The sequence below is a fragment of the Stenella coeruleoalba genome, assembly GCF_951394435.1.
Source record: "Stenella coeruleoalba genome assembly, chromosome: 11".
NCBI classification, from domain to species: domain Eukaryota; kingdom Metazoa; phylum Chordata; class Mammalia; order Artiodactyla; family Delphinidae; genus Stenella; species Stenella coeruleoalba.
This window is the reverse complement of record NC_137157.1, coordinates 15,777,452-15,792,908: the sequence shown is the minus strand read 5'-3', so window position 1 is coordinate 15,792,908 and position 15,457 is coordinate 15,777,452. Positions and strand designations below refer to the sequence as shown.

At 47.2% G+C, this 15,457-nt stretch overlaps 1 protein-coding gene across 2 annotated transcripts in view; it reads left to right on the top strand.

Moving 5' to 3' along the window:
* RFX4 (regulatory factor X4) overlaps nucleotides 1-15,457 on the top strand; it is a gene marked incomplete at both ends in the record, with an annotated part of 165,777 nt that overhangs the window by 148,873 nt on the left and 1,447 nt on the right. For both annotated transcript variants that reach the window (XM_079937873.1, XM_079937874.1), the window contains 2 exons: nucleotides 6,310-6,472; nucleotides 8,131-8,269. In XM_079937873.1, the coding sequence (XP_079793999.1) occupies nucleotides 6,310-6,472; nucleotides 8,131-8,269 (302 nt within the window). The remainder of the gene's footprint in view (nucleotides 1-6,309; nucleotides 6,473-8,130; nucleotides 8,270-15,457) is intronic.

The window sequence follows — 15,457 nt, the reverse complement described above, 5'->3', positions numbered from 1 at the left end:
CTCTTGGCTGAAACAGCTTATTAACGCCTTAAATGAAATTTTATGTGATCTAGTGACTTTGTTGGGCTTCTAGGACTCTGAATATCATTGCTCAGATGATGTACGTGTCATCAAGTCTAGCTCATTGAGAGTCAGGGCCAATCAGGTATCTGCAGCTCTTCCACATAGCAGTGTCTCACTCTTGATGGACACTTCCCCATTTTTCAGCTGTGAAAAAGAGAACAGTATTATGTCTGTCTGGTGAGCACAAAGAGAAAATTAATTCATTGCACATAACCTTTTGGGAACCTTTGACACAAGGACTAGTGAATACAAAGTAGTGTGAGAATGAGTTATGACTCACTAGGAAAACAGCCGCCCATCTATATCTGTATCTAGTTCTCTGTCCATACCTGTATGTATTTCTAAATATGTTTTAGGATGGTATTTATTAATTGTTTTTAAAAGTCAGAGGGAAAAGGAAAGGCATATCAAGCACCCCAAACCACCTGATGCATGGCCAGTTTTGGTTGGGTATGTCAGAGTCTGTGGCAATGCCATGAGAAGAGACTGGGTAAAAGGTTCCATTTCAACAGATTTCCACAAGGTAGAATCTGGCCCATTGATCCTTTTTTTTCCTAATGTTGTGGGCTTGCCACCTTCCTCCTGGCCCAGCAAGTTCAGAAACCTTAGTTTTCTTTTTTAAAATTGTTTTTATTTTCATTTTTTTGCTGTACACGGGCCTCTCACTGCCATGACCTCTCCCGTTGCGGAGCACAGGCTCCGGACACGCAGGCTCAGCGGCCACGGCTCACGGGCCCTGCCGCTCCATGGCTTGTGGGATCTTCCCGGACCGGGGCACGGACCCGTGTTCCCTGCATCGGCAGGCGGACTCTCAATCACTGCGCCACCAGGGAAGCCCCTTAGCTTTCTTTAAGGAAAACTGGTGCTCCTCCTCTTCAGGAGCATGGCAGGTGGTTCCAAACGGAGCAACCCACTTCACAGGACACTGGGCTGCAATTCTTTAATGTCTTTTAAAGCAAAACGTTAAGATCCCGCTCTGTGCAAGTCAGGCCCCCGAAGGGTTCTAAGACCTCGTTTATGATGTCATTTTAAGTATTCCCTCCTTCAGCAATGACAATAAAAGTTAACTATTAAACTTGTTTTCAACTTCCCACCATGGGTTCCCTGCAACACAAAACCAGCAAATTAAATCATTGAGATGCTAGGATGCCTAAAGAAATATAAAGGCAAATTCCTCATAAATAGCCCTAACTGTAGAACATCTGGCCTGCCCAGCTGCGTTTTCTCTGCATCAGTTGAGGATGTAACAAAGATAACTGGTGGCTAGTCTTTCCAAGTAACAAAAGCTCAGTTATTCTGAGGGCAGCTGAAGTGAGTGGGAGTTGGTGGACACTGCGGCCCCGCCACAGAGCCGCAGTGACTCACTCACAGAGCCCCAGAGTTGTCCCTGCCAGTGAATTCCTCCTCGTCCATCCCTGCTGCCTCCTTTTCTCCAAAGGAATGAAATTAGGCAATAAAAGCTGGGGTTGAAAATAGATTGTTTAATCTGCCCCTGACTTCACACCACCAGGGGCTTGGCTTCATGTTGGAACCTCTGGATTTGCTCATTCATTCATCTGTTCATTCATTCCGCAAAAAGTAATTCCACGTCTAATCTGTGCCGTGCCCTGGGGTACACAAGCGAGAAAAACAGGCGCAGTTGCTGTCCTCATGATCCTTACATTCTAGTGGGTAAGAGAGTTAATACAGAAGTAAAGCACCAGGTAAATATATAATTTTGAATGGTCATAAGTGCTATGGGGACCCACCATAGATGGTGGTCAGAGGAGGCCTCTCTGAGGACGTGACATTTATCTGAGACCTGGAGTATGACAAGGGGCCAGCCACATAAAGGCTGGGGAGAAGAAAAGATCATTTTAGGTAGTGGGGATCAGCATGTGTACAGGCTTGAGGCAGAAAAGAGCCTGGCATAGTGAGGACTTGACTGATGTATATAAACAAGGGAGAGGGTGCAGGAGAGGAAGCTGCAGAGGTGGACAGGGGCCAGGTCATGCCATATCAGCTTACCTCTCTGGGAACTGATGCATTTGCTGCCCCTGGTCAGTTTTGTCAGTCAGATTTTGGCCAGGGAACTGTTGGTAAAGTGTAACTCAAACAGATGAGGTTTTCAGCTTCAGCAAATATTCTCCTTAAGCACAGCCACCTTTAGGATAGATGATAGCCAGTGGGAGTGGAGATAGATATAAAATCTTCTTTCTCTTCTCAGTTTTGAAGGTCACAGGAAATGTCTGTTTAGTAACAAATACTCCGAAACAAAGCTGTTCAAATGGAACTTTCTGTGACGATGGAAACGTTTTTTTGCTTTTTTGTGAATCTGAGCTGTCCAAAACAGTAGATACCAGCCACTTGAGGCTACTGAGTACTTGAAATGGGGTTAGTGTGACTAAGGAGCTGAATTTTTAATTGTATTTAACTTTAGTTAATTTAAATTTATACTGGCTAATGTATAGGGAAAGACAGCTCTAGAATCTAGACGTACTTAAAGGAGCTTATTTCTCAGGAAGGTACTAAGAAAGGCTTAGGCTGGCCCAAAACCTGAGCAACATCTGTGATGGTCCATAGAATCCTAGTGGGGAAAAGGTTCAAATGATTTGGTCCAAAATCTGACAGAAGGGTATGGCCAGGTAGGCTAGGAAGCAGTTTAAATGTTCACAAGTCTGTACCAGAGTCTCACAGCTTGTGATCTGTAATGGCCCTGAACATACACGATGCACGACAGGAGGCAGTGTTTCCTAGAGGCTTGCTACTCAAAGCGTACTCCATGGACCAACAGCATCGTCATCATTTAGAAGCTTGTTATACATGCAGAATCGCTGGCTCAACTCCCAATCTCCCACTGAATCAGATCTGCATTTTAACAAAATCCCCAGCGATGCAAATGCACATGCAAGTGTGAGAAGCAACTGTTATTGTGGAAAGGTTATGGAGTTGGGCAGATCTGGGTTCAAATCCCAACTCTGCCACTTACCTGACCAAGTTTTGGGCCTCAATTTTCTCACCTGAAAAAGGAGGTAATACTACTTACCTCAAAAGGATTATTGTGAAGATCCAATGTGTCAATATATAAAAAGAAACTAGTATGAGAACTGGTTTATGTTGGATGATCATTCGTTCATTCACTTGTTTAACAAAACATTATTGATTGCCTCTTATATTCTAAGCATCCTCCCTGTCCTGAGGCACCCCTTTCAAGAAAAGAAGAAAAGTAAACACCACCAACAACAAAAACTCAGGGAAGAAGAATGTTTTACTGGGGATGGGAAGGAAAGAAAATATTCCTCTCTAGCAGTTTCAATACTATAACATGGACAACAACTTTATAGGATTCTCAAATCCTATAGGATCTTTAGAGGATTCTCAGAGATCAGGGACTCTCACCACTATTCTCAGACTTTTAATTAGACGTGGGGGAACGGGGAGGGGAGAATAAGAGAAAGATGGGAATTAGACAAACATGGAAGGTTTGTTATTGTTTTACCAACAAATAAAAAGCATTAGAGCTGTCTTAAAAATTAAGCACAAACTATTAACTGCACAGATATTCTTTTATTAGTTTCCTTAAAAACGAAGAAGCAGCAGTCCTCACTGGAGGTCCCACCGGTAGGAAAGGGAATGCAAGGGGTGTTCTTTTCTGCTCCCCAGGGAGAGAGCGTTTCTCACCCAAGCCAGTAGGTGTTAATCTGCTTAAGCCTGCCTGAGTGGATCTGTTAGGTTGCTGGCACATGGCCATTTAGGGGTTTTGTTTCCCAGACCACAGGAGCCCATTTTTCCGAGAGTTCCACTAGCTTTTTGTTTGATAACGTCTATTTCTAGCAGCATTTACTCCTTCAACAACAAATTCAATGGAACAAAAATTTACTGAACACCTACTATTTGGCAAACCCTCTGTTGGGGATACAGAGATGAATAAGGAACCGTTGCTGTGCTCCAGGAACTCACACAAAAGTAACTTGTGCTGCATTCTCTCAGGTGATGGCTATTCTCACTGTGTCTTCCTACTGCTTGCGGAGCTGGGGGAAGAAAATCCTTTGGCTTCCCCGACTGCCCCTTTTAAAATACCCACTGACCTCGCTGTGCTCTCCTGAGGTCCCAGGGCCTTGAAGGGTTAATTACTTGCTTGCTGTGGCTGGTTCATTGTTTTCCCAAACTTCCCACCCCCTCCAATTCCATTTCTAATTGTGAAATTTGTTTTAATACATTTTAATAATGTTTTTCTTTTCACAGAGGCAATACACATTCTTTACATAAAAATACAGATAAGCAAAATGAAAAAAATTTTAAAACCATCCTCAGCAATAACCTGTTTTAATAAAAAAGGGTATTTTTAAAAATTACAACAGTTATGTAATTTCATATGAAGTTCAAAATATAGAGGAGAGCAGTCAGGCATAATCCAGTCCTCTGAGACATGATCATTTGGGGTTTTTTTTTTTTTCCTTCTAGTCTTCTTGCATTTATTATAAATGACACCTAGCACACAACCTGCTAAAGTCATTATCTTTGGGGGGAAAATAATGGTGTGGATATCCAAACCAAGAAGGGGTGCTTTTAGCCATACTGCTGGATAAGGATATTTGTGATTTTGCAGAAGAACATGGGTTTAGAAGTTTGCTGTAATTAGTTAAATCACTGTTGCTATTCAAACGTTTCACCCCTGGTGACAGAATCTGACCCAAGAAACTTGTCTTTTCTTCCTTGGAATCTGAAATGGGAAATAAAGAAATTTCTACTTTAAGAAAGTCTGATGTAAGAATACCTGAATTCATAATGAAGAGTGCTTGAACATCATTAAAAGCCTACCACGTGCCAGGCTTTTTGACATATATTATCTCAGTTAATCCTCACAACAGTCATACAAGGTATGACTTACATGACTTGTATGACTTACATGATATAATAGGCGTAATTATCCCTATTTTACAGATTATGAAAGAAAGGCAGATAAAATTTAAGAGGCTGGCTCAAGATCTTACAGCCAGTGCATGGCAGAATTAGGACCCAGAGCAAAGAGACACTATGGTAGAGTTCCACTTTTAAATGAAAACCTTTCCTTTATCTTCCCACAAGAATTTCAAGATTAAACATGGTCTGCGTAGAAGGTATAGGATTGGAGGACCAAAGTTTTCTCTTTTAGTTCACCTTAAAAATGACCTCCTTTGACCAGTTCTTCAGTCTTCCATGTGCCTACAAGGAGGTGCTGAATCCTATTCCCGCTACCTTTTAAAATAGGTTTAATCCTTTCCATTATATCAACATTCTAAATTTATCAGAAATTAAGTTGAGGACTTTATGATCACTATTAGTGATTTCTTAAATCACCATTTTTTATTCTATCTCAGAAAGCTCCTAAGTCTCTTGAAGGTTTTAAATTTTGTCAGTTTCTTTTCCCAGTCCCTAGCACTTTCAAGGTATCCAATTAAAAAGCAAATTAATGGAATTAATAATATGTATGGAATAGGTCACCGTTAAGGTCACTGTCTAATAATCTTCAAAAAGACCTGGGCAGGCAGAGTCCAATAATCTACTTATCTTTGCTTAAAGCAATTTGTTGGATGCTTAACACCTGTTTAGTTGAGTGCTGAGAAGTTATTTGGGGAGCCCGTCTGAGCTACATCGCCCTGAGCTTTCTTTTGTCCTCTCTCCTTCCCTCTCTCTTTTTCTTTCTTCCTGTCTTCCCTTTCCCTTTTCTTCCTTTTAAAATTTTGATTGAAAATCTTTTGGCCACCAGTCTCTGCACTAAGCACCAGGGACCTCATGGTGGGCAAAATAGACAAGACTCCTACCCTCATGGAACTTACCGTCTGGTGTGGGGAATTAGGCATTAATTCTATCACATTCATGAATGGGTGTAAGATTACAAACTGTGGTGGGCACCACCATGCAGTAAGGGATCTGACTTAGTCTGGGGTTAGGAGACAGCTTCTTTGCATTGAGATATGAAGAACGAGTGGGTACTAAGGGAAAACTGAGGATTCCAGGCAGCAGAAACAGCATGTGCCAAGGCCCTGTGTTGCCGGGAATCATGGTACGCTGGAAAACATGAAAGAAAGCTATTGTGGCTGGATCAGATAGCACAAAGGCAGAGGGTAGGGGATGCTTCTTGTGAGATCAGCAAGGACCAAGACACATGCTTTATAAAGATTTTGGCTTTCAGCTGAAGAGCAATGGGAAGCCACTAGCATTCTAAGGAAGAACTGGAGGTGTGAGAACTGTTAATGACTGATGCACCTTCGTTTGTCTCTGCAGGAGCGATGCAGTCATACACGTGGTCTCTAACATACACAGTGACAACGGCGGCAGGATCTCCAGCTGAAAACTCCCAACAGCTGCCCTGTATGAGGAGTACACACGTACCTTCCTCCTCGGTCACACACAGGATCCCAGTTTATCCCCACAGAGACGAGCACGGGTAGGTGACTTTCCCGGGATGTTGCCTTGCTTTTACGTTTGATTTGAAAGGGGAGGGTTTACTCGGTAGTGGTTTTCTGAGGACGGGAAGGTTGCGCCCTCTGTTGAGTTCTCAGCGTGCTCTTGCCCCTGTACAACTGTCTCATGCAGTCCCCACAATGACCAGGGGAGGTAGGCGGGTCACCCCCGCCTGACAGATGAGGAAGTTGAGGCTGCACCGAGTCCAGTTCCCCAAGGCCACACAGCTGGCGAGGGTCAGGCTGACAGCCTGTGTCTGCCTCCTTTAGGAAGGAAAACTGAATACTCCCTCCCCGCAGCTCCCCTGGATGGTCCTCGTGCACTTTGTAGCCTTATAACACAGCTTCATGGTGGGTCCAAGTCCTTTATGACTCGATAGGAGGAGGGCTTCCTCACCCGAGGCTGGAGGTCCCTGGAGGGCAGCAGTCATTCATGGGGTTCAGAGAATCCCCCTGGGTTCCAGTGGTGCTTTGGACCCTGAATAAATAAATCATTGATTTTGCCCATATTTTTTCCCCAAATCTGTAGTGATGTTACTGTGATGAATAAGCTACAGATGCATTTAAAAGGGTAACAGCTTTTTGCCACTTTGCATTCTTTATTAAAAGACATTCCTCACACAGTGTCTAATGTGCAGTTATCTGAAAAACACTTATGATGTTAAAAAGGGCCCTTCTTGTCACGAGACTCTGCCATGTAGGCACAGTAAGCCTCCCAAGCCAGGTTCCAACAGACCAGCTCTGGGGGACACAGGAGGGGACGGAGGAGGACCGCTCAGGTCCCTTCCACGTGGTAGCCTGAGGCCTGGCTGTGGGCATACTTGAGGTTAATTCCATAGGCTCAGGTGCCCCTGACCCATCAGTGGGGCAGCCACCATGTCCTCCCGGGGCCTCCTAGAGTAGTTCCCCACACATTTAAAATCGACTTCGACATTGTTTCAGAGAGCTTCCGACTCTGCAGAAATGGCACAACAGACACCCGCATGGTCATATGTCAGCGTCTTTGCTGTAAAGATGTTATTAAGAATAGTGGTAATAGTATCCTATGTTTCCACAAGACTATTTTATAATAGAAAGTGACCCTCGGGGTCATGTGCAGCATTTTTAGTACAGATGTGAGAAACAAGGGTGCGAGTAGCCCAAGGTCCCACAGCTGGGAAGTGGTGGAGCCAGGCTTAGAACCGGAGGCTGACGCCTGGTTGGCCGTGGTGTTTCCCCCCTGCACCAGAGACATGGGAAAGCAAAGGCCTGAACAATACAAAAACAGAAGTCCCAAAGTAATTTCTTCTTTTTTTCCTATTTGACTTCAGGCTATAATATGGGGCTTTTTACCACAACAGAAGAAGAGGTTTCCATCACTAATGATGTTTTGCTCAGGGCTAGTTTTCATTCCCTGCGCATCCGCAGGGTGGTGAGGGAGGTATGCTGAGGGGAGGAGGAAAACCCACCTGGGAGTTTAAAACTATCACAGCAAAGCCGCAGAGTGGAGATGGTAGGAAACAGAAAGAAGAAAAATGGAAAACAAAAAGGAAGAAAAGAACAAAAAGGAACAAAAGTAGATGAGGTTGATTTTTAAAGGTGTCAAACTGATTTGTTCTCCCTGCTGTTACTCACAATATTCAACGTGCCTAATGCGTTTTAGATACACGGGAAGCTATAACTACGGGAGCTATGGCAACCAGCATCCTCCCCCAATGCAGAGCCAGTACCCGGCCCTCCCGCACGACACAGCCATCTCGGGACCGCTCCACTACTCCCCGTACCACAGGAGCTCTGCACAGGTGAGTCGGTGGCCCCACTTGTTGTCCAGGCCTTGGTGTGCGTGGTGCCAGGTCTAGTCAATTCAACACAATTAATAAGCACTTTCTGCATACTGTGTGTCTCCAAGGAAAGGACAGTCTTTTCCTCAGTGTCATCTCTTCCCTCCAGTGGCTGCCCACAGTGGGTGCTCAGCCAGAGTTCACCCCTACTTGCTTTCACGTACATGGGTGCCAACCACATATCTTTAGTTCTGTCCTCCCTTTGACCTCTCTCCCAGGAGCCAAGCAGCCGCAATGTCTGTTGTCCTTTTTTTCGGGCAGCCACTCTCAGACTGAATCTTTTGTGTCCTCTCCCACCACCCACTCCTGGTGCAGTCAGACCCTTATGGAGTCCTGTCAGGACTGTCATGCCAGCATCATCCTGACTGGTCTCTTGGTTTCACATCTGTTCCTTTTCAGTCCAACCCACACACACAACCTTACCAGAAGAGTCCTCCTGAAATGGACCCTTATCCGATCATTCTCAGGCCTTTGGCCCTTCACTGTCTAACAAACCACATTGCTCCTCTGTGGCCTTGGTGAGTGGGGATAGTGGCTGCACCTGTCGCACCAGTGTTGGGTGCTCCACTTGTCTCAGACTTGTTCCTGTGCACTGTGCCCCAAACACAACTGGTCACCAGTTCCATCCTATTCTGCATCCTCGTTGTCTCTGCACACTCCCTGTCCTTGTCTCAGATCAGGTCTTTATCCAACCTGGATGATGACAAAAGCCTTCCCATCTGTTGCCATGCCACTGAACTTGCCCCATCTCTGGTCCGTCCCCAATACTGCAGCTGGAGGAATCTTTTGGGAAAAAAAAGCCAACTGGCCATAACACCCTCCCTCTTTTGCATGTCATCGCTTTCAAAGTCAAGTTCAACTCCTTAGCACGTCTCTCAAGACTCATGATCATCTGGGCTCTGCCTGCCTTTCTGGCCTACCAGCCATACCCCACCTTTGCCCCAGCCATGCCAGCCCACGTGCAGTTCCCCCAGGTCTTCGCAGATACTGTTGCCTCGGGCTGGGATTCTCTTCCTCAACCTCTTCTGCTTGTTGTTCAGGACAAGCATCCTACTGTCTGTGCGGCACTTGCTGACACCGCCCTCGTCCTTCCTCCAGGACCGTATTCGGTGCCACTCCTCTGTACTCACATGGTGCGTTGGGCTTCCTTCTGTTGGCATACTTCTCATCACTGACTTTCCTGACACCCACAGGAGACCCCAGAGCTCCTTGAAGGCAGAAATTAAGTCTAGGATCTCCGGGTCACAGCACCCATCAAAAAGAACAGCTAGCTTTTACTGAATGCTGTCCCGTGCCAAGCATAGTGCCGAGCCCTTTCCACACCTCCATGGTAACCCTTGCAGAAAGGAAGCGAGGATAACTTGCCCGAGGACTTGAACCCAGGCAGTGTGACCCTGGCTGCCCAGGCTCTTAAGCAGCAGCCTCCGTCACCTCTCATAGAGGGCATCCACTGTTTATTGAACAGAGGAGTGAACAGGAGGTGGGGCAGCATAAACAACTGTGGTGTGCGGCAGGCAGGGCGGCAGGTTTGGGAGGCAAGATGAGAGCTATGCTTAGGAAAGAGCTCCTGCAGCAAGGGCCAAAGGACGATGAAGCAGAGAGGAAGGGGCCTGGCAGAACAGGGAGCGCTGCCAGGAAGCACTTGCAGGAGTCCAGAACAGAGGTGGCAGGACGTGAGCTGGGATGCAGGCTGCAGTTACATCAGCTGTCAGCACAGACCTGCCTCTGGGGGCGGGCACCGAGCAGAGTGTACCCACGGTCCACGGGCCCTCGGGGCAAACAGGCGTCTGTTTTGATTTCCATCGGCAGTACCAGGGGGAGCCCTGGTATAATCCCCGGACAAGCCAAGAAGTGGATTCCTCGAAATCATCACCTGGGGCATTCAGTATAGGTCCCAACTGTGTCACACAGAGAGGCCTTTTCCCTAGGGACTGCTTCTCTTGGGAGCAGAGTCTGTGCTCCCCCACGCTGATCCCCTAAGGGACTTAGAGCTGCTGCCATAGACTGGGTCACACACAGTCTAAGCAGCCCACTCATTCATTCATTCAGTCGCTCTCCCACGACTGTCGAGTGCCCACTCTGCGGCAAGCACTGCTTAGCCTCTGAGAATACGGGGAGAATGAGACGGAAGCGTGCCTGCTTTGGGAGAGCTTCGGCTCCAGTAAGGAGACACTGGCAAGATCAAGCGAAAATCCCAGCCACAGCTCCTGGCATTACCTTCCCTCTTTCTTCACTCCCTCATTCCTCCTCATGAAATTTCTGGAGCTGGTTTTTCTGGGCTGTTATTTTTAAAGCCTTTAGCTACAGAAAGAAGCCAAAGGCTCCTAAAGGCCCGTGCGGTCCCTGGTGATCAAAGACAGGTCGAAGCATCCACCCCGGAAACCACAACGGTCCCCAGCTGGAGCATCATCATTTAATCGCTGGTCCTAATCCAAGGGCTGAGGACTAAACGAACGCCTGTGGAGGAGCCCGCTGAACCCAGACTAGGCGTGGGAGGTGAAAGGGTCCTGCAGCGTTGTCACCACTGTGTCCTGTGGCTCTCAGGCAAGGTCCTTTCACGACCTCTGACCCCCACCACCCGCTCATGCCCTCCACTTGGTGCTTAATGCCTTTGTCTCCATTTGTAAAGTGGGGTGGGGAGCCGTTAGTTATAAAACATCTCTGCCCAGGTCGATGGGTTAGGGTTAGGGTTAGAAGGGTGAGATCAGCACTTCTCCTGGGGAGGGTACTGTCTAAAGACAAAGAATCCTTCGTTTTGTTTTTCATTAACATTTATGGGTCAAGCACTGTTTTAGGCACTTTCAAATACAGAGGCTCACTTAATTCTCAGAGCAACCTCAGGAAGAAGGCATTTTCTCCAGGTGTTAAAGACGAGGAAAACCTCAGAATGTAATTTGCCCCAGGTCATGCATCCAGTAAGTGACAAAGCAGACTCAAAGGCAAATTCTCCAAATCTCAACCCCAGGCCGGTGGCACTGAACACTACATGGTGTGTGTTTTGGAGGGTGGGAGGTAAATTGGAGAGGTTACTGCAGCTGTTCTTAATAAGTTTCAAGTTCCCAAAGAGAAGAATCACACACTCAAGATACTGTGTTTCTTTCCTTTCCTGGTACTTTGGTTTAAGGTTGAGCACATAGGGGAAAATCCACTGCAGGGCTAATTAGTTTTAGCTTTCCAGAGCAGAGGTCAAGCCGTTCTACTCCTGAATACTGAATATCACACTTCATTACATCAGACTCCGTGGGGAAAAGATTAGTCTGAATGGAAGAAGAATCACAACCATAGAATATGGTTAAAGAATGCAGTTGGTCATTAGCACAAGAAACTAACTTCTGCAAGTAAATGCCTACCAGGTTTGCCTTAAAGAATGGATACAACACCTCTGTGAAGTTCAGTAATCGCAGACATCCCAGCATTTATATACACAAAATAACGTGAAGTCATTTGTTTTTTGAAATAGGGCATTGTGTGCCCTTGTTTATACTACTCATTTATACAAGACATGCTTTCTTCATGGTACTACAAAGGTAAACCTCCAGTCCTGTTTGAATCCTCGTAATTTCTCAGTTAGTAAGTCCAGATGAATCAGGTTGCACAGGGTAAGGTTTGAATTATTTCAGAAAAACACCCTTCTTTCAGCTATACTGCACTTGTCCACACCAAAATAAGTGAACAAGGGATGGTATCAGCTGCCCTTTCCCAGGTTCCCCATTCTCATGCCCAACCAGAAAGAGAAAACAAACCAAACACATGGCCACAAAGTATTTCTGAGCCTCATTCAACACACATTCATGGAACCTCTACCCTGTCAGCAGCCATGAATGTGAAGTGGGCCCTTGAGCTTAAAAGCCATTTGATCAACCTGAAGCAAACTGGCTAGAAAGACACTTAAGGTGAACCAGAAAGTTGTTGCACATTTCTCGTCTGTATGGCCAAGGCCCAGCCTTGCCAGCCGGTCACACAGCTCTCACGGCAACTCCAGTGGACCAGCCCAGGGCCAGTGGGTCCTCGATCTCAGTGGCCCAGTGACTGCTACAAAGTTTGCTTAGCGTGCTCCACTTTGGGATAGCATCTTGGGCCAAAGGGAATAAAAGAAGCCCACCATAGCGGTATAAAATCTCTGACTGTAGAGCCAGGCTTCCTGAGTTCAAATCTCAACTCTGCCTCTGATTAGCTCTGTGCCTCAGTCTCCTCATCTGAAAAATGGAGATAATTCTAGTACCTATTTCATAGGGTTGTTGTGAGGTTTGAGTGAGTTAATAAAGGTTAGAACAGGGCCTAGCTCATAGTTAACACTCTGTGTGGATATTTTCATCATTATCCTTTGTAACACCACTGTTATTATATTTTCATAATTATAGAATTAATTTCTATCTTCCTCAACTCTACTAGCTCTGTGAAGGCAGGGACCAGGTCCTTTTTTTCTGACCATTTTATTCCCAAGACCCAGAACAGACCTGGCCCTTGCTGGGTCCTCAGGACATACTCATCAATGAATGAAGGGATGAATGGATCCTTACTCTGGTAGTAAGTTGCTGTGTGACCTCACGTAGATCATTTCCCCTCTCTTGCCCTCAGTTCCCTCATCTGTAAAGTGAGAGGTAGGACCAGGTGGTCAGTCACTAAGGCTCTTCCTTTCATTAGTGGACCACGAATATCCATAATAGTTACCACGTTTTGAAAACTTACTGTGTGGAAGCTCGAAGTGTTTCACATGTATTAACTCAATTAATCCTGACCCGAAGAGCTCAGCAGATGTGGACCGTCTGGCACAGTCTTGGGGGAGCTATGTCCTGGGTGGGGGGTGCCTGTTGGCAGAACTTTGGTCAGTGAGAGCCGCCTTTCATAGGAAAACAGTTTGTGTGCCCGACGGGGGCCACCTTTCACCCGTGCTCAAGTAGCAGTCCATTTGGCGAGGGTCAGGGATAAAGGGCTCATTCTTCCCTCTCCAAGTGCAGGAAAGTCAGCCCTCGGTGTGAGTAGTCACTTCTCAAAATAGCACTTCCTAAAATGGTTCCAGAGAGGCCCGGGGTCAGTCTCAGCTGAGATGGACTCATGTCACGGCCCCTTGAGGGAACCTTTGCCCACTTGTGCACACACACGTGCACCTACACGTGCCCACAGACACCCCTCACACACCTCTCACGGGGTGGGGACTGGTGACTCATCTCCATTTTCACATCAGTAGCAACAGTGTGGGATTTGACCTAGAAAAGGCTAACTTCTGGTTAGGGGCCCTCAACAAAAAGTGCCTTTATCCTGAGCAGAGCTCTCGGGACCTCAGGGTTTGTGCCCAGTGGGCCCGAGGAGCCCGCGTGAACCCGGATGTGAAGTGTGAAAGGTGAGGCGGGTGCTCCCGCCAGACTAAAGAGAGGCCTCACTGGCGGCTTTAATGGCCAGGCCGGGCAGCGGCACTCCAGCCTCTCAGCTCTCAATGGTCTCTTCACCACGGGGAAGACGAGTCACTGACTCATTTGCAATTAGCTGACCTAACGGGACAGAATTTTCCAGGCCGGATTCTGTGGTAACAGAATTTTATTGTCACATTGGAGATATTTTGAGCCAGTCTCATTTCCAGGCAATTACTCTTTTGAGCCTGTGACACAACCCCTGGGCACAGCTGCATCTAGGGTCCTTGCTTCGGCACAAAAGACACGCTCTCTTGGGTTCTGTGGGGAGGAGCCTCCAAGTCCACACGGTGACATGGTACCTACACAAGCCAGGCAAGTAGGACTCTGTCAGAAGCATCAAGCTGAGGCCTGGTCAGGGTTGTAAGACCCTGTGGTCTGTAGGGGAGGGGGGGGCTTAAAGGAAGAGTGACAGACAGATTCAAGTTTAATGGGCTGTGTTCCAGGAAAGGAGTGTCTTCCTCTCTGAATTCTCTGCAGTTCAGTTGTGGTGGGTCATGCCTCGTTTGGGCCAGTCAGATTGATGTGGAGGAAAGTCACCAGCTCAGGACCGGGCCTTTCTGCCAGCTCTCCCACTAGCTTGCCATGTGGCGCCCCACTTTATGGATCCTAGTTTTCTGTACAACATCTGTACAACGTGGGGTTGGATTATATGAGCCCTAACGTTCTTTCTAGCGGTAACGTCCTGGTGTTCATTCACCAGATAAGTTATGTAGCACCTGCTAGGTGCCAGGCATCATTTCAGATGTTGGGCATATGGTAGAGAACATGACAAAGCCCCACCAGGAGCTTAGGAATATAAGCCAGTGGAAGGAGACAGCTGACAAGCAGGATGCTAAGATCCCGACCTGAGAGATGGGGGGTGAGGCACTTAGCTTGGAGAGAGAGGATGTCCAGAAACGTCTCTCTGAAGAGGTGACATTTGAGCTGAGGTCTGAAGAATGATGAAAAGGCGAGCATGGAAGGAGCTTGGGGGTAGCGGTGGGGAAGAAGTGTTCTAGGCAGAGGCAACAGGTGGGACAAAATTCTCTGAGGTGGGAACCAGCTGGGCAGGCCAGAGGACCAGAGAGGAGGCCTCTGTGCCAGGGAAGGGACATGCATCCGGGGAGCTTACCTGAGAGACTGTCAGGAGGGGGAAGCCACCTTTTGGAAAAAATTAGAGACCATTTTGTAATAATACTTCTTAATATTACCTGTTTAACACCCAGGATCTTGATATCTTGGGCAGGGCCCAATCTCAGTACGGTCTCTTTGGGGTTTAGAATGGGTCCTAGGCTAGAATCCCACTGCCCAGGCCTGAGGGTCCACCGTGGCTGCCGTACACGCAGCTGATTTGGGGATTATGAAAGGCTCCGTGCGCTCTCCCTGGTCTCCTTGGCAACACCCCTTGGTGCCTTGTCCCCCCAGATCCCAGACACCAGCTACGCCCTTCTCCCTCTTGCCTACCTGTTCTTCTGACTGCGGAAGGCACGTTGTCTGTCCTAGGTAGGACAAAACCCTCACTCCTAGAACTTGGCGCCCTCCTCCTTGACCTGTGAATAGCTGGTTCTCTTTGCATGCTTTGGGCCTAACAGCCTTCCCCTGCTGCCCCTCGGGCTGCCACTCAAAGAGGCAGAACAGTTCCCCTCTGGCCCGCTCGACTACAGGGGGCACCACTGTTGTCATAACCCCTTCTCCTGGCTGTCTAGGCTTCAGCCTGTCTGTCTCCCTCACAGGGGGCAGCTTCCCACCGAATCCCTCG